Consider the following 19,582-nt stretch of genomic DNA (forward strand, 5'->3'; position numbering starts at 1 on the left):
ACACACACATTTATGTTGAGTATATACCTAGGATGGAATTATTGGATAATGGGATATGTGTATTTCAGCATTGGATTTCCCAGGTGGCTCAGTGATAAAGAATCTGCCTGCCAATTCAGAAGCCACAGGAGATGTAGGTTGGATCCCTGGGTTAGGAAGAACCCCTGAAGGAGGAAAATGGCAACCCACTCCAGTATTCTTGCCTGGAAAATCCCATGAACAGGGGAGTCTGGTGGGCTATACAGTCCATGGGGTCACAAAGACTCAGACACAACTGAGCAACTGAGCACAAACACACATGTTCAGCATTAACAGATGCTGGCAATCAGCTTTCAAGAGTGGTTATATACTGGTTTATACTCCCACCAGCAATGTACGAGCATTCCAGTTGCTCTGTGTTCTCCAACACTGGGTATTGTCAATTTTTTTCATTTTTGCTATTCTTGTTTGTATACTGGTATCTCACTGGGATTTTAAGTTTTATTTTCCTAATGACTAATGAGACTAAACAACTTTTAATACGTTTATAGGCCACTGGGATATTTTCTTTAATGAAGTGCCTGTTTATATTTTTTGCTCATTTTGCTATTGGGATGTTTTCTTTTTTATTTTCAAGGGTTCTTTATGTATTGTGAATGAGTCTTTTGTGGAACATGTATTACAAACACAATTTCCCACTTTGCTTTTCCACTTCATTTTTTTGAAAGATATCTTTTAATCAACAGAAATTCTTAACTTTAACAGAGTCTATTTTAATCAACCTTTTTCTTTATGGTTAATGTCTATAGTATATAGTTTAAGAAGTACTGGCCTGCTGCTGCTGCTGCTAAGTCGCTTCAGTTGTGTCCGACTCTGTGCGACCCCACGGACGGCAGCCCACCAGGATCCCCCATCCCTGGAATTCTCTAGGCAAGAACACTGGAGTGGGTTGCCATTTCCTTCTCCAGTGCATGAAAGTGAAGTCACTCAGTCGTGTCTGACTCTTAGCGACCCCATGGACTTCAGCCTACCAGGCTCCTCCGTCCATGGGATTTTCCAGGCAAGAGTATTGCAGTGGGGTGCCATTGCCTTCTCCGACTGGCCTACTAGAGATCATAAATATATTCTCTGAGGTTTTCTTCTACAAGCTTTAATGTTCTACCTGTCACATTGAGATCTATGGCTAGAACTGATTTTTGTGAATGGTGTGAAGAATCAACATACATTTTTTATCATTAGAACTTTTATTGAGAAGAATATTCTTTCCTCACTGCTTTACAGTCATTTTTGTTCTTACAGACTGAATGTTTCTGTCCCTCCAAAATTCATGTTGAAGCTCTAACTCCCAAAGTGATGCTGCTAGGAGATGGTGTGTTTTGAGAGTTAAGTAGGGTTAGATGAGGTCATGAGGGTAGAACCCTGGTCTGATGGGACTCTTGCCCTTATAAGAAGAGACACAAGAGAGCATGCTATCTCCTTCTGCCATGTGAGGACACAGGGAAAAGGCAACCTCCTGCAACTCAGAGAGTTCTTGCCAGATGTTAACCCTGATGACTTTGCTCTGGACTTCCGTTCTTCAGAATTGTGAGAAAATTAGTGTTGCTTATTTAAGCAATGCAGCCTATGGTATTTTATTATGGAAACCCAAGCTGACTAATACTTTTGTCATAAATAATCAATCGAGATTATTTTCTGGATTCTATTGCAATGGCTTATATATATATCTTTATATCATTATCTCCTTGTCTTTTTAAAAAATTCAACAGAAATCATTTATTATTGTTCATGGTTTCTGTGGATCAGGTATTTGAGAGTGATTTGGAGCAATTCTGACTCGGGATTGCTCATGAGATTACAACCAAATGTCTTTGGGGGCTACAGTCACCTGAAGACTTGACTTAGATAGGGGGATCCTGTGGTTCTAAGGTGGTTCAGACACAGGGCTGGCAAGTCAGTGTTGGCTGTTGGTAGGAGGCCTCAGTTCCTGCCTATGTGGGTCCTCCTCACAGGACTGCTTAAGTTTCTTCACGCTCCCCACAGAGTGAATAATGTGAGAGAATTATGCAGAAACTGCAATAACCTTTTATGATAGCCTTAGAAGTTGGTCATACAGACTATCCCTGATTCAATGTAGGAAGATACCACCAGGAGACTATGATAATTGGGGGTCATTTTGGAAGCTGGCTACCATAATTTCATAAAGTCCAAAAAAAGGCAAAACTAAGCTATATTACTTAGGGAGACATACTAAGTTGTTTCAACTATAGAAGAAAGGAAAGCAATAATTACCATGAAAGTAGTTACCCTATGGAGGAAAGAAGGTTTGAGTACACAAGGATCACTATTTGTAAAAGAATGCATATATGTTTTATGCACATTTACAAAATTTATATATTTCATAATTGCAAGGAAAAGTTCTATACAACATTAAACCAAAAGAGAATTGACATGAAACAGAAAGTGTTCTTACCTCTTTTATATCTCAAATATAGATCAATAAATCCTAAAGGATAATTTTAAATATGGTTGAAAGAAGAATAACAACAGCAACAATTAACACTAATAATATTAATAATTATTCTAGTCTTGTAATAAATATTGATATCTGACAGTATGTCTTCTAATTTTGCTTTTATTCTTCAAGATAGTTTCAGTTACTCATACCTCTTTGCATCTCCATGTATATTTTAGAAATAGCTTTTTAATTTCCACAACATTTTATGATGAAATTTTTATCAGAACTGAATTAAATGTATCAATCAATTTAGGAAGAATCTGCCTTTTTAGAACATTTAGTCTCCACTTCTTAAACATGGCATGTCCCTTCACCGATTTAGGTTTTCTTGGTGTTTATAGTTTATATGTTTATGGTTCTTTGTGTAGCAATCCTGCACACAGTTCATTAGGTTTTTTCCCCCTTGGTATTTGATGGTTTGATGCTATTTTAAATGTATTGTTAAGGTTGTGTGTGTGTGTGTGGCTGAAATATAGAGATATAATGGATTTGGGGGTACTAATTTGTTTAGCACTAATCATTCATTATAATAGTTTACCTGTTCACTGTTGAGGAAGAGAGGTTCTAAACAAAATAGCATTTCTACCTTTAAAATCTTATATTTTTTGCTTCTTTTATTGTCTTCTTACATTGTCTATGCATTCGAGTACAAAATTAAATAGAAACGGTGATAGTGGTTATCTTTATCTGATTCTGGACTTCAAGAGGAAAGCTTTCAATATTTCACCACTATGTACGATGTTAGCAGTAGGTTTTTGTGGATATTGCTTGTCACATTATGGAAGTTCCATTCTATTCCTACTTTTATAAGAGTTTTTATTACTGTATTAAATTTTTATCAAATTTTAAATTTCTGCATTTTTTTAGAATATTCCATGAGCTTTATTTTGTTCTGTCAATTAGTTAATTATATTAACTAATTTTTACAATTTAAATCAATCTTGCATTCCCAGAAAAAATTCTTTAGTCATGACACATTATCCTACTGTTTATATCACCGACTTTGATTTGCTATGATTTTCTTCAGGATTTTTGAATCATTGTTCATGATATACGATTTTTCCATGTTAATATAAACTAATTACATTAAATTATCATTTTTATTTTTAACTCCTTTGTCATGTGATGAGATCAAGGTCATGCTGGGATCATAAAATGATTTCTATTTCTCTAGGAGAGTTTCTCTAAGTTTGTTTTTATTTTTTACTTAAATTGTAGAATTTAACATTGAAGCTATCTAGGTCTAGAATGTCCTTTGTAAAATGATTTAATTATTTAATTTCCTTACAACTCAGGAAATGTAGAATTACTCAGGTTTTCTATTTATTCTTGTGCCTGTTTTGGTAAATTAAATTTGACATAATGTGACTTCTCTTTGTCAGAAATTTTGGAAAATACTTTTAGTGATCATAACTTATGTATAACATCAAAATGATTACATTTAATAACATATGAGTGATATAATCTTGTTATTTACTCATATTTAACACTTTAGCACTTTTTCTCAATTTTACTTTTATTAATTTTTATGGGAGTATAGTTGATACACAATGTTGTGTTAGTTTCTTCAGTACAGCACGGTCAATAAGTTATATACATATCCACTCTTTTTTAGATTATTTTCCCATACAGCTCATTAAAGAGCATTAAGCAGAGTTCCCTGTACTATACATAGGTTCTTTAGTCTTCCAGCTTATCCCTCCTTCCCACCTTTCCCCCTTGGTAACCATAAGTTTATTTTCTGCATTTATTTATGACTCTTTCGAAGTAAAAATTAACAATAATTGAAAGTTGCCCTAAGTAGCATAAATCTTCCATCAGACTTTCAGCTGCTGTAACTATACACATAGGTAACTGGCTTTAAATACATTCAATCAATTAACAAATGTATATTGTGCTGGCAAGAGTACTGGAGTGGGTTGCCATTGCCTTCTCCAGGGGATCTTCCTGACCCAGGGATCGAACCCAGGTCCCCTGCATTATAGGCAGACACTTTTACCGTCTGAGCCACCAGGGAAGTCCATGTTAAAACAGACCCTTTCAAATCATAAAATTATCTAGGCTATTCACTATATAAGTCACAAAGTGAAGATTTTACAAACATAGGGAAATTACAGATTACTTAAATTAACTACATCATTTTTCAGACAAGGAAACTGAGGCTCAGAGAGGCTAAGTGGCTTATCCAAGGTTAGACAACCAATAAATGGCAGAGCTGGCATTAACAATCCAGGTCTCCTGGTTCTTGCTCTGGTAGTTTCTCCACCGCATCATGCTAGCATTCAAACTACACGTTCCATTTGGCATTAAGAATGACTGAACAGCACTCTAGCTGCAACTACTAAAGCCTGTATGCCTAACGCCTTGTTGCTCCACAAGAGAAGCCACCGAAATGAGAAGCCTCTGTGCACTGCAATGAAGAGTGGCCACCGCTCACCTCAACTAGAGAAAGCCTGCGTGTTAGCAAGGAAGACCCAGCACAATCAATAATAAATTCATTAAAAAAAAAAAAACAAAAGAATGACTGAACATGTTGAAATTTGACATAACTTTTCAAGACCCCTTGATTATATTTAAAAAGATAAAACAGGACCCATATCATAGCAGTTAACATTTTAAAGCTTCATTTTGTGTCTTTTTTATCACTTGGAATTTTCAGTGACTATCTTCTAGCCTACATTATGTTTCAGATGCCATTTCTCCTTAACTGTACAAACACAACAGTTCCGGAGAATCTGCCTGTAGACTTTCTACTGCTCCACTTTAACTGCCTTCTACTGTCACCATGTACCCTCCCAATGCTGCTAAAATCGTATTATACTTCCCAAAATCAAAGTAGAATGATGTTTTGATTGTATACCAAGAATACTGTTAAGTGCTTGGTGGTCAGGGATGATAAATATATTTGTACCATGTACGTGTGCTTGTGTGTGTGCTAAGTCACTTCAGTTGTGTCTGACTCCTTGCGACCCTATGGACTGTAGCCCGCCAGACTCTTCTGTCCATGGGGATTCTCCAGGCAAGAATACTTGAGTGGGTTGCCATGCCCTCAACCAGGGCATCTTTACAACCCAGGGATCGAACCTGTATCTCTTATGTCTCCTGCATTGGCAGGCAAGTTCTTTATCACTAGTGCCACCTGGGAAGCTCACCATATATATATGTGTGTGTGTGTATATATATATGATGTTTCATAATATATATATTATATGTAATTTGTGTTTATATTGATGTATCTATATTGTATATATTTATCTTATCTCATACAATATAAAGAACATTCAGTAAATACATTATTGACTAAAAGACTGATACTGTGTTTTCGATAGTCCAGTGGTATGAATATGAGTTAAGGAGACATTGCACCTAAGTTCAGCTAACAGCTTGGCCACTTATTACCTGTGTGACCTCAGACAAGTTGCTTAACTTTTCTGGGTCTCTGTTTCCTCATCTGTAAAACAAAGTTAATAATAGCATACACACAGAGTTGTTCTGAGAATTAGATGAGATAATCTATTAGCACATTGCCTGGCCCATAATAAGTGCTCAGAAAATATTAGCTTGATGAGATTATATCAATACTGTTACTAACTACTAGTACTCTTGCCGTTTACCATAACTCCTCCTGTCCTTGTCCTAAGTGGTTTGGAAAACTCTCCAAATCTGAGGATTCAGTGAACCTCTTCTTTTTGATGAGAAATATATCTGCTACATAAATAGTAACCCATCCAAATCCCATTAACCATAGGTAATTTTATTTAATAATCATATTTTAAAATTTGGACAAAGAAATAAATGGCAAAGCAATTTGTATTAAATCCTGTTTTCTCAATGGGTATTTGGAATACAGCATTCATATGCAAGCCCCAAGAATATTGAATAACAGATAAAATAAATAATGATCATAATGCAAACCACATTCTGATTCCCACTTCCCTGCAAGTACAGCTCCATGTAAGAATTACAAGAGCCAAAAAGTAACATGCTTATTAACTGTGGGTTACTCAGCTATATACATAGAGCTTAGCAGATCACGTGAATGTTTCCATATTCTCCGTTAAGCTAATGGTTCCTTAGAGCCCAGTTCTTATAACCCCTAAAGAATTTCAAGATTTGCCTGAAAAAATACATTTCCATGACTATGACTGAACATAAATGTGGAAAGCTCACTGAAAGCAAACCATCCTGGAAGACAGGAAATGGTCATTGTTTTCCAAGAAAGGCAAGATGCTTCTGCACAAAGGAAACCAAACTGGTCTTAGGAGCTTAATCTCAAGCCCCCCACATAAACCTGCAAGCGCCGTGTGGATGGGCCCTATGTCTCAGCTCACACATGGGGACATACTGGAATAAGAATATGGGCACTTACCATTGAAGGTAAAAGACATGTTATTCAAAACTGCCATATAAATGCATCCTTTTTTCACGTTCATTTTATTTTTAAGGTATTCAGAGATCTAGAGGGATTCTGGACTTGTAACCGGCAAGTTATAAGCCTCCAGAAAAACCTGTCAAAAGACTCAGATCTAAAATGCTGTTTCCTAGATACACAGTGTTTTCTGCAGCCGGGCTCAGTGAAACTTTCACTAGCAAAGTCTCTGCTACCTCATCAGCAAAACAAATCATACTAATCGTTTCACTGATATTTTTAAGTCTTGGGAACAAAATGTTGTTCTTGGGACAAGTCTAAGAATAAGAGATAAAAAAATCTTGGTTCAAGTTCCAGCTGGTTACTTTAACCAGGAGTAGGCAAGGTGGGGAGACCTAACCTTGCCCAACTACTGCAGAGGGTTGATGTCTAGTCAATGTAAATGGAAGTGGAAGTGTTGCTCAGTTGTGTCCAACTTTTTGTGACCCCATGTACTGTATAGTACGCCAGGGTCCTCTGTCCATGGTATTCTCCAGGCAAGAATATTGGAGTAAGTAGCCACTCCCCTCTCCAGGGGATCTTCCTAACCCAGGGATTGAACCCAGGTCTCCTGCATTGCAGGCATATTCTTTACCATCTGAGCTACCTGGTCAATGGAACTGAGTGCTATTACATATGTAAAGCAATAAAGACCAATATAACGTCTTTGTAAAAAATTACTGAATTTAAAATACATTTTGAATGGCTTTGCTTCAGCAGTCAAACTTGTAGGGAGCAGAGCAGACATAAGTATTTTGATAGAGACTCACTATTGTACAGCTCTTATAATCCATGCCGAAAGTCCTTTAGTGGTACAACCCTCTCTGAATGAAGTCCCAAAGGGTTGAACCCATATTAAAAATCTCTAATATGAGAAGATTTACAGCAAGGTTACAATGTAATTAACCTGAGTTATCTTTCAAAACTCTTGCTGATATATATTCTGTCACTTCAGACTATGCTTACACTCTGGTTTTTTAAATTAGCAAAGAAGGAGGTTTTCATATTCATTCTAACTTAAAGGATAAAGGAATGTTTGCATAAAAAGAGTTGGCCAATACTTTCTATTATTTTCTAATATTATTCTTATAACTATATTCTTACAGTTGTTTTTTTAAATGGCTACTCTGTATGGCAAAACCTTACTCTGTCCACTGCAGAAAAGTTTGTGATTTTTATTTAAGGGTCATGGTGATTCCCTTCATTTGTTTGGAGGGGGGAAAAAAAAGTAAAAGCAGAGCTATTATTCTGTGTTTATAACAAGTCTATTACCACAGCAACGACCGTGATGTCACAAACCCTACACCAAGGGCCAGATTCTGTCTCCGAGGGAGGAAGGGCAGCTTAGCCTCGGGGATTGGTTGAAATTGGATGGAAACATGCAGCCAAAGCGAGGTCAAAGCTTGTGGTAATCACCAAGGCATGAGGAGTTCCCCTCCTCAGAAGAAAAGGGGTGCAGGAACAGAAAAGCAGTCCCCGAGGCCCAGAAATAACCTACCCCCACACTTCTGTCTGCAGCTGTGCAAAAGCAGAGTGGAAATCCAAGCGAGTGTGGTATCACCGTGTTCCCGATCACGAGAATTCCACTGGGCCCACTGGCTGCCAAACGTGGATGAGATCCAGTGGTGAGCCTGCCTGAGCACATGAAACACTCTCTGGAGCTAGTGCCTGACCAGATGTAGCCTTCTGGTACCTCGGAGCAGAAGTCTTGCCTCATGATGGCAAGACTTTAAAACCAAGCTGGGGTTTTACTGCTATTACTAGGTCACCCAGGCTCACAGAACCACAGATGCTTAGAGCTAGAGAACTTATCAAGTCTCCTAAAAGATGTGGGCTTGAAAAAAATAACCTTCTGCAGAAACAAGTTGTATCCCCTGTCATTAAGGAATCTGAAGTAGCATATTAACAAGTATTCCTATTCTGATACAGTCTAGGGAAATTCAATATAAATATGCTGAAATGGCAACTTTATATTAAAAAGAATATTGGATTAGGAATCAGAAGACTTTAGTACTAGTCTTGACTCAAGTACTTGGAAGCCACCTGACCTTGAGAAAGCCATTTAACTATCTGAGCTTCATTTCTTTACTTAATGATATCTCAAATGCTATTTCCCGGGGTTATTATTAAGATCAAAGTAAATAAAATAATAAATTTGAATGAGTTTCATAACTACAGGATTTACTATGAACATAAGGTATTGTGAGCATTTTCACATGGCTAGTTTACAGTATAACAGGAATAATTTGAACACTGATTGTTATTTTCTTTCCAGGAATCCAGAGTACACATACAGTGCTCATCTTCCCTATCCTGAGAGGTGGACACTTGCATGATACAGTCAACTCTAAATTATTCAGGGCCTGATTATCAAGGGGCCACTTTCTTTCAGCCATTGTATGATTAGTTTCCCTCAGAAATGCCACATTAACCTATATATGGCGAGAAAATTGACAGTGAGTGTCCCTCAACTTATCTTGAATAATAACTCTGGTAAAAGTTTTAACAAAAGGAAGAACTGAAATAATTAACTAGATAGGATAATTGGTGAACTTTTTGGATAATTGGTGAACTTTACACTTATCTATGGATAAGTACTCAAACCACTGTCACAAAGGCTATGGTCATGGTCAAAAAGCTTGAGACTAACTCAAACAAGATCCTCGCACTTTCTCAGTGAACAACAAAGTAGCCTGTACTATCTTATATATGTGCAACAGGAATTTGAATATGTCATTCATTCATTTATTCAACAGACCCTGGTGGACTACTATTATGTGACAGAGCTCACCACATTCCCTGAAAACCCTGCTGTTTTCCTAACCTGTCACTGTCCCTTCCTTATGATGTAACAGACAGCACTTTGACAAAGCTCACAGCCCGACTCCTAGAAACTCTATTCACCTTCCTGTTATCATGAGACTTTTGCCAATCTTACCCCAACGCAAGGTCAGCAAACTGTTTTCCCTGAGCCAAACCCTGTTTGCTGCTCTTTTTGTAAATAAAGATTTATTAGAACACAACCAGGCTCATTTGTTTATGGCCTGTTTATCTATGGCTGCTCTTCTGCTGCCACAGCAGAGTTCAGTAGCTGTGACAGGACAGTATAGCTCCAAAGCCTTAAATACTATCTGGCCATTGACAAAGCTTTCTGACCCCTGCACTAGATAACATAAGTCAAAACTCATCTCTCCTCTAAGTTTCTGCTTAGGGAATAATAGAGTAAGCTCCTTGAAAGCAGAGAACTTTGTGTACCTTTGTCTTGTCATATGGAACCCTGGAGTAGGATTGGGTCAAGGTTTAGAGCAGATACAGAAAATTAAACATGTCCTCCCCTATATTCTGTTTTCAACAGATGAGTGTCCCAGAATTCCATGGAAGACAGCACAAAACCACTGGTGTTCAGTTACTCTGGCTTTTAATTCCTCAGAGTTTTTACATCTAAGACTTCCAAGGCTCAATTTTTGGCCTCTATCCTTTGCATATTTATTTCCTGATCTGATGTGGAATTAGAGTTAAAAAGGAGCTGTGTGCTTGAATTCCACGTGGCTGGCTCAGCAGGAAACTCCAGGGCAGGTTTTTTGGCATGCCAAACTCATGTTAGCCTCAGCTATGCTAATTTCTAGAGCTGTTTGCTTTGCTCAAATAAACCTTAGAGGGGAATTTGCATTTGGATGCACACCTTTTTATGCACAAATTATGTGCATGATAACTCTAGGGCAGAATAAGGTCTGAAAAAAAAAAAAGAAAAAGAGGCATGGTATGTACCGAATGGTTTCCATGCGGCAAGCACTATGCTGGTCCTTTACATACATTTTCTCGTCTCAGGGCCACAACTATCTCAGGTGGTGAAACTGCGACCCCCATTTTATACAGGTGGAAATTACATAGCTTCTCTACACTCACAGACCCGGTAAATGACAAAGTCTAGATTCAAACCCAATCTATCTGAACCTGAAACCCGTGTTCTTTTCACTTAGTCAGGCTATTTTACTGGTATCCTCCTCAACATCACCACACACTGAAGCCACTGGACATACATCGAAACAAAGAATCCTACATTTACAAAATTAGTCAATTTTCTCTCCAGTTGTCCTACGCAAAATATATCTTTGACCCTTTAGGAGATAAATTTGGGTCCCTCTGCACCATAAAACAATCAACCAAAGAATAACAGTGGCATTACAAAGACAAACATTACATGAAACAAAAATTATGTTAGTATTTAGTAGACAAACACGATCACAAGTGATTTTGATATGTAAATGGATTTTCATGACATATGTGAGGACCTCAGTATGAAAGGACACTTTTGCTGCTAAAATGTAATCGGTCAAGTAAGAGGATGTGCCCATACCATGAAGGAAAATGTTAGTAACACTTAGAAGATGGTATAAATATATCTATAATGTAAGCCCAGTAATTTATATCTTACAAACATATTCACCGTTTATGGAAATATAACCAAACACCTATCTTCTCTCCCCGCAAAAAAAAAAAAAAAAATACAAGCATTACCTTTAGTGAGTTATAAGTACTGCTATCAAAATTCATTATTTATCATTGCTTAATTCAACATACAGAAAAATAACCAGCACAGCAATTAAGCATTCTAGCAAAATTCTAACATTTTACAACAAGCCAGATACAATATTACTGAACTTCTTTCTCCATGTGGAACAAAACTGTAACCTAACTTGCAATATAACATCATGCTCAGCCTATTGCCATCTAGCTTAATACACTGCCATCTAATTTTCTGGAAATATACAAGAACTGATTACATTTTCATCCAAGTAAAATTTGAATCTCCATTTTTCAAAAAGCTCTTAAAGAAAGCTTTCCAGGAATTAGAAACAACTCTGTATGAGATGAGTAACCTGGGTTGTTTCTTAAGTGGATTCAGAAGAAAGGCATGCTGGGGAACAAGCCTGCCACACACGCTTTATAAATCGCCCCTTCCTTTGGGAAACGCGCCAGGGAGACGTGGTCCTCACTGCACCACACCAAAGAGCTCAACCATGGTTCCTGTTTTTCTTGTTGACCAATCAGTATATATCTTTCTTTTTAAATTAATTTATCCTTTTTAATTTTAAATAGATTTCAAAGAAGGAAAGTAACTTTTTTTGTAGCCAGGGGTAGGAAAATTTATTGCCAGTTGAAGGTCAACAGCCTAAGCAGTAGTAGATTGGGGGTATTTGCTTACTAAAGTAATGCTCTTCAAATGATACATACACTCACATGTCTTAGCTGCAATGTCCCTAAAACAGTCTTTTCCAAAATAAACTTAAGCATTTAATAATTATCAGAGGGCAGTTCAAACAATTTTCTGCAAATCATTATCACTGGAAACCCCAGTAGTGACTTACCTGCCGGCGGCTTTATGAAAGGTGGCGGAATTAAAGGTACAATAATGGGCACATTGCCATGATCCTTCGACCCTGCAGGTGAGTCACTGAGTCCATTTCCTGTGGCAAGCCCTGAATAGCCTGTGCTTATATTGTATGGTGAGATAACACTGTCCTCAGGTAATTTGGGTTTTGGCAAAGAATTTTCTGTAAAAGAAAAAAAAAATCATTCAATATGATGAAAAGACTTACTTTCCTTACAACCACATTTTCTCAAGTAAAATGGCTATGGAATAAAAAATTTTTTCTTGCCATTCTTTAAACACTTTACCAGAACTTAATCCTGAACCTTTCTCAGCTATGTTACCGTAAATTTCTTATGGGCTCCTTCATAATTTGCTCCACCATGATAGCTAATATCTCTACTGTATCGTAGTGATGAATTTTAGCACTGTAAAAGCCCATAGAAAAGTGAGAGGCAATTAACCTTTTACATGTACAAAGTGATATATGGCAGGCATCGCTCTCTGGCTACCAAAGGAGAAGCTTAAAAAGTGCCCCCCTACCATGGTAACCAGGTCCTGATATATTATAAAGTTGAGTGGTAATATAATCAAAAGAACCAATGAGAATGAAGCTGATGATTAGGAAAAAAGAACACAAACTGTTATTTCACAGGGTAGACTCATTAAATTAACCCATTAATAGCCATTAAAATTAACAAAAATGGGGCTTCCCTGTAACTCAGTGGTAAAGAATTCGCCTGCCAATGCAGGAGACACGGGTTCGATCCACAGTCCAGGAAGATCCCACATGCCTTGGAGCAACTAAATCCATGCACCACAACTATTGAGCCTGTGCTCTAGAGCCCAGGAACCACAACTATTGAGCCCACGCATTGGCCGCAACTTGAGAAAGGCCCACACACAGCAATGAAGATACAGCACAGTCAAAAATAAATAAAATAATTTTTACAAATTAACAAAAATGATCATAAAGAAAACTTATAATGATATGAACTTTGTGAATTTTATCCTCACATATGAACCATTAAAAAAATAAATAAAACACTCAACCATGGAAAACAACTTTTCCCCTTCAGTAGCATATCATGGCATTCTCTCCAAGTTCCCCAGAGGCAAAGATTATTACCTAGACCAAGTATTAAATGAGCTATTAGTTTATAGACTATAAACTCATGACTTGCATTTTTCATTTACAGTGAAATGGATATTATCTCTGTAACATGATATGTACAATTTCATAGCAAGCTTAACATAAAATTTGTCACGTACATTCAATCCCACATGCCCGCAGGACAGCTCATTTACATTTCGTTGCTTGGCATATAAGAAGGAAAAGCACTATCTTAGAAACTGGAAATAAAGTGCATGAACAGGTAGTATATGCCAAAAGATTTTGAATGCAATGAAAGTAAAGATCAAATTGCCAATGATATCACACAATTAGTTTAGCCCACATTTTATTCAAGTTCCCCAAATGGATAGCTTCTTCACATATTCCTCTTCTTTTCTTTGATGAACTAATCTTCCATCCATATTTAGGTTAATTCAATACGCAGAGCAACACCCACCAAGGGTTCTAGGCTTCCCTCATGGGGTATCTGGCATTGCTACCCACTGGGAGAATCAGTGTTAATTCAACTCTGCCAAGCCTCTAATTTCTACTCTCTAGCCAGGCTTCGATGATAATTCCTAAAGAATAATATAGGATCCAATCATCTACTACTCTCTTACTTTTCTTCTTACCCTATCCAAGGCTGTGGGGATAAGGTGAAAACTTCAAACAGAAACTAGAAGTAGGGCTTTCCTTTAGAATTCTCACCTAAAACTGGGGGGCAAGAAGAGAAATTACCAAATTAACCATGATTGTCTCTTGCAGTCTGAAACTTTAAACCTAACATTTCACTTAACAGAAAGCACCAGTCCTTAACAATTGATGTATCAAAGGGTTTAGGAAAGTAGAAGTTAGCAAACGCTGTTCCTTTCTCTACCTTTGTGAGCAGGACCGCAGTGCTTAGGATCCCTAGCATTGTCTAGCTAGCCCTCCCATTGCTGGAAGGAAATTAAGCTGTGACTGTTTTTGTTTTACGTTGTGCTCTTATATTCTGCTTATGGGAAAGCACTCCTGGGGATGTACATTTAAATCAACTATTGGCATAATCAACAAAATGAGTCCCAGAGCAACTCAATTCTGGCAGGTTGAGATAGTTAATCCTTGTTTGCATGAACAAAGGGACATTAAATGTCATTACCTTTGAGAACAGAAATGTGCTGCCGGCTCTCTCCATCTGTAGGATAGCTCCTGAATTCAATATCTTCACCATCTTTCAATTCAACCTTATCATAGCCATACCAGCCAAGGAGTTCATTCATGGTGTTTTCTGCAAAGTTCTGAAAGAAAAGCATAGGCTACTTATGTATATAACCAGTAACTATTTGAAAGAGAATGCATACATCGAATTCTATTAGCACCATCCTGTGTTCTGCCAGCCTCGCCCTTCCTTCATTAGAGTCATGTTCATTTTTCAAATCACGTTTGAAAACTGTCGTGCATTTAAATCTCAGGATGACACATCCAATTATGACAGGCCTTCAGACATTTGCAATTTAAAGATAATAAGAAAAAAGGCATTTGTCAGTTTTGCTTAAGAATAGGAAGTCATATTTTGGCATATCCTTCTGCAGAGTCTGTATCTTGAACTAATACGAAAATATTGAAAGGTAAAAGTACGAAAACAGCTAAGGAGAGATATTGAAACTGAAAACAATCGAGCATTTTGTGGCTCAGATTAATTTAAATTAGAATTGCCTTGTTTCTTAACATGACTCTGATCTCAGGTAAAGCAAAATCTCAGCAAAGAAATAATTCCTTGACTGTCAACCACTACCATCTAGGGAGCTGAATAGGCTACAGGGGTTTTCCTTTTTAATTTTACCTTTTGTAACAGTAGTCTTTAAACATCAAAGCATAATTTCCTTTATGAATTCCATTAGTGACGGATTCTTTCCCCATGAAATCAAAGGTCACTATGATTGTCTTCTGATAAATAACATAAAAGCACCTAATAACTTTGAGGTTACTAGTCAGCTCAGATTTTGGATAACACACGAAAACACTTTATGAACTACAAATCAATATACAATCAGCCCTCCGTATCTGCAGGTTCCTTATCCACAGATTCAAGTTACCCCTGTGGAAAATATTTAGGAAAAAATTTTCAGAAATTTCCAAAAAGCAAAACTTGACTTTGTCATGCTGGCAACTATTTACATAGCACTTATATTGTACTTACAACTCTTTACCTAGCATTTATATTAGGTATTATAAATAATCTAGAGATGAGTTAAAGTATATGGTAGGGATGCACATAGGTTATATGAAAATGCTACACCATTTCACACAAGGGACTTGAGTACTGAAGAATCTGGTATTCCAGTGTGGAGGTGGGATGCCCTGAAACCAATCCCCTGTGGATTTGGAGGGACAACTCTATAAATGTAAGGTATTATTATTGTTGTTAGTATAGATGTCAAGCTGTGGAAATAATGGGTAAATAATAGTTGAACAAATTTAAAGCTTATACTACCAGGTGACTATTTTTAATGAACTTAACAAATGCTAGGTCTTAATTCTTGCGGGTGCCTTAAAGTATTTCTATCTGAGAAACGCAGAGTAGAGAAGGGATTACCGGGGCTGAGGGGTGGCAGAAATGAGGAGACTGGTCAAAGGGTATAGTACAGAATGGTGCATACTACGGTGATTGTAGCTAAGGACACTATCATACACTTGAATGCTGCTGAGAGAGTTGATTCTATGTCTTTTCACTGTAAAAAAGGTAACTATGTTACAGGATAGAGATGGTAGCTAATATTGTGGTTGTAGTCATTTTACAATATATAAATGTATGAAACCAACACATTGTACACCTTAAACTTATACAATGTTTTCTGTCAATTATATCTCAATAAAACTGGAAAAATTAATAGAAGGAAGAATCCTATACCATAGGGTAAGAGCTTAATAAATGCTTGCTGAATGGATTTTTTTCAGTTCAGTTCAGTTGCTCAGTTGTGTCCAACTCTTTGCAACCCCATGAACTGCAGCACGCCAGGCCTCCCTGTCCATTACCAACTCCCGGAGTCCACCCAAGCCCATGTCCATCGAGTCGGTGATGCCATCCAACCATCTCATCCTCTGTCGTCCCCTTTTCCTCCTGCCTTCAATCCCTCCCAGCATCAGGGTCTTTTCCAATGAGTCAGCTCTTTGCATCAGGTGGCCAAAGTATTGGAGTTTCAGCTTCAACATAAGTCCTTCCAATGAACACCCAGGACTGATCTTCAGAATGGACATGTTGGATCTCCTTGCAGTCCAAGGGACTCTCAAGAGTCTTCTCCAACACCACAGTTCAAAAGCATCGTTCTTCGGCGCTCAGCTTTCTTTATAGTCCAACTCTCACATCCATATGTGACCACTGGAAAAACCATAGCCTGGACTAGATGGACCTTAATTTTTTTAAGGCATCTAAATTTTTTAAGGCATCTTTATCAGGCAAGACAGCCTGAGCACCCTAGATGGAGTTAGAAAAGCTATATATTTTAACCTACTCTGTGACTCAAAGAATCTTTTCTCATTCTCCCTAGAAGTTGTCATTTCTGAATTACTCTGGGATGTATAATTTATACCTGAAACAAAGCACCCAGGCTCAACCAGCAAGCGCACAGCCTCAACATGCAAGTTCCATGTTCTTTTGAATTTCACTTTAGATTTCAGCAGAGTTGCATAAAAAAGAAAGGATATTACACTACTCCACAAAAAAAAAAACAAAACCCTGGCATTTCAATCCACCTACATGATGCTAGACTTTTTTTCTTTTTGCTTTAGTACCCACTTGAGCTCAGAGCTCCAAATGGGTCAATCTGTGATGGTATAATGCACAAGCAATTTTTTAAAAATCTAGACAGATTGATTCAGTGTTACCATCCACAAGGCCAACAGTCAGCCATATCAAGCTTTAGTGAGGCATTTATTCTCTCTGATGGCTGGTCATGTCCACATTAAATAGACATTCCTTTCATGAATGTGCAAAGATGATATGATTGATATGTATAATAAGCTCAGCAACTTCTGGACTACCACTGAGGAGGATTCAGCTAAACACTGCACTACTCAATCAAAAGACATTCCTAATTGAATGAGGTATCAGTCTTCCCTAGCTCTCAATTTCTTGCACTGAACTGAGTGCCTGACGGAGAATGACAGTCCTAGGTACACAAACAGAGGTCTTCCAGCAGGGGTCTGGCAGCAGAAACCTCAAGGATAACGATTATACCTTGCATTAAAAAACAAACCAACAACAAAAGCCCCACAATTCCCAACAGTGTTAAAAGCCAAGTTCAAGCCATCCTACTGGTAATGTATACTGTCTGCCTGAATCTCTAAGAGAAATGAGCCAACAAGATAACTGCTGGCCACCATATCTAATTTTCTAGGCCATTTATATCCTGGGTGCCTCTCGCTGGTTGTGTCTAACCTCGGAAGTGACACAAAAGCTACAGATGCATCATTCATGGAGCAACTTCCCAGTCAAGGATACAGATTTTGTTTGTTTCAGTCCAGCTGCAAATCCCTTCAGCCTTTCAGAACCAATCCCAAGGATGGGATCCAGAAGTTTCAAACATTTGGGTAAAAACTGAAATTGCAACTGGATTATTGATACCCAATTTGTATTATTTGGGCACCTTAACTGCATCACTCAGTTTATGGTTTGTGCTGAAAACTCAGAGGCCTCATGGAACAATCAATATGAACGTGATCTATTTCATGATTTTTGAGTTACTGTAAATGTCAGTGAAAATAAACTCCAAGCATTTCCTTTCTTATCACTGAAAATAAAAAGAAACACCTTAATGTTTAGATATATGATTGCAAGATCAGAAAACAAAAGGTTTGTAAAGACTTGAGCCACAAATCTGAAACCTTTCATAAAAAAAGGAACAAGATAAAAGAGAAAACAAACACCAAAGTTTCTTGTAGTATAACTTACAAGAAATAGGTATTACCTCTGTCTTATATACTATACTATACTAAGAAACTGAAGAACCCCAAGGAATAAATAATTTTTAATTTGATTTAGAATTTAAACTTAGAATTTGATGCTAGACATCATATGGGCTCGTTATGGTGCTAAATCAAAGGAAATGAAATGGATTTTTGCAGTAACCATCCTAGAAACATAACATATTCTAAGAGAAGTGAATTTAATGTTTATGGTCCATAAGGGTTTTCAAGTTTTTCTACCAGAAAATTGAGGTGATAAGAGTTAAGTGCAGACAGATTTTTGAGGTGAGGATGTTCAAATAAAAGGTCAAGCTACTGTACTGATAGAAATTGTAAAGTTGGTTTCCCCCAAAATCTTTACCCAGAATTTCTCATGGAGACTTACAGCAGGAAACTCAAGTACAGTCTCTTAAAGACCCTTCCAGCGCTAAGATTCTGTGAAATCAAAGAACTACTTACACATGAAACAAAATACATTTCACAAAGAAATATCATAATTACAGTGATCACACACCATAAATTTCACTGAACAGCCACTATCTCAAATATTTTATCATTGTTCCCATACACCACCAAAAGTGCCAGAATTTCAATATTCTGGCACCCAAAACACATTTTGCAGACTGCCTCTCGCCCTTGGAAGTGACACAAAAATCCTCTCTCATACCATGTGGTCCAATTTGGGTTTGGAAAATAGGTCACTATAATTACAATGATAATGTCTAACACTCTTATAGCACTTGACAGTGTTTCCACATCCTTTAACTCTCTTGTTCCTTTCAACAACCCTGCAAGTTAGGTGTTTGGTTTCTACAGTAAACTTTTGGTGAACCTCTGTGACATCCTCATTTTACAACAGAAAACTGGAATATACAGAAGGTAAATGGCAGGCATGAGAGATCACCTAGTAAAGTCAGAACAAAAATATAGATCTTCTGATTCTTATGCCCGGACTCTTTCTACTATAAATTCTGTTCAGTCCAATGTGTCAGCAGCTCCAAAATAACTACTTCCTTGGTCCAACAAAGGACTGCAAAGAAATCATATTACAGGATGTCAATTTCACATACAAAGAGCTTTCCAACCAGGACATATCTACCTCTGGTAAACTTGTTTTCTGATTTGGTCATTGATCTCTACTCTCCTTAATTATCTGTACTGTTGGAATAGTGGTTCTTAAATTCACAATTAAAATTTAATCTTCTCATTTGACAACTTTTTGACATCACATCTGACTCTAATGGCTTTGCA

At 37.4% G+C, this 19,582-nt stretch overlaps 1 protein-coding gene across 2 annotated transcripts in view; it reads right to left on the minus strand.

Moving 5' to 3' along the window:
* The window catches only part of SOBP (sine oculis binding protein homolog), a 165,927-nt gene that overhangs the window by 137,572 nt on the left and 8,773 nt on the right, over positions 1-19,582 (minus strand). For both annotated transcript variants that reach the window (XM_027551284.1, XM_027551283.1), the window contains exons 2-3: positions 14,526-14,664; positions 12,272-12,457 (exon numbers count right to left, since the gene is read on the minus strand). In XM_027551284.1, coding sequence (XP_027407085.1) covers positions 12,272-12,457; positions 14,526-14,664 — 325 coding nt within the window. The remainder of the gene's footprint in view (positions 1-12,271; positions 12,458-14,525; positions 14,665-19,582) is intronic.

This window comes from Bos indicus x Bos taurus, chromosome 9 (genome assembly GCF_003369695.1).
Source record: "Bos indicus x Bos taurus breed Angus x Brahman F1 hybrid chromosome 9, Bos_hybrid_MaternalHap_v2.0, whole genome shotgun sequence".
Taxonomy (NCBI): domain Eukaryota; kingdom Metazoa; phylum Chordata; class Mammalia; order Artiodactyla; family Bovidae; genus Bos; species Bos indicus x Bos taurus.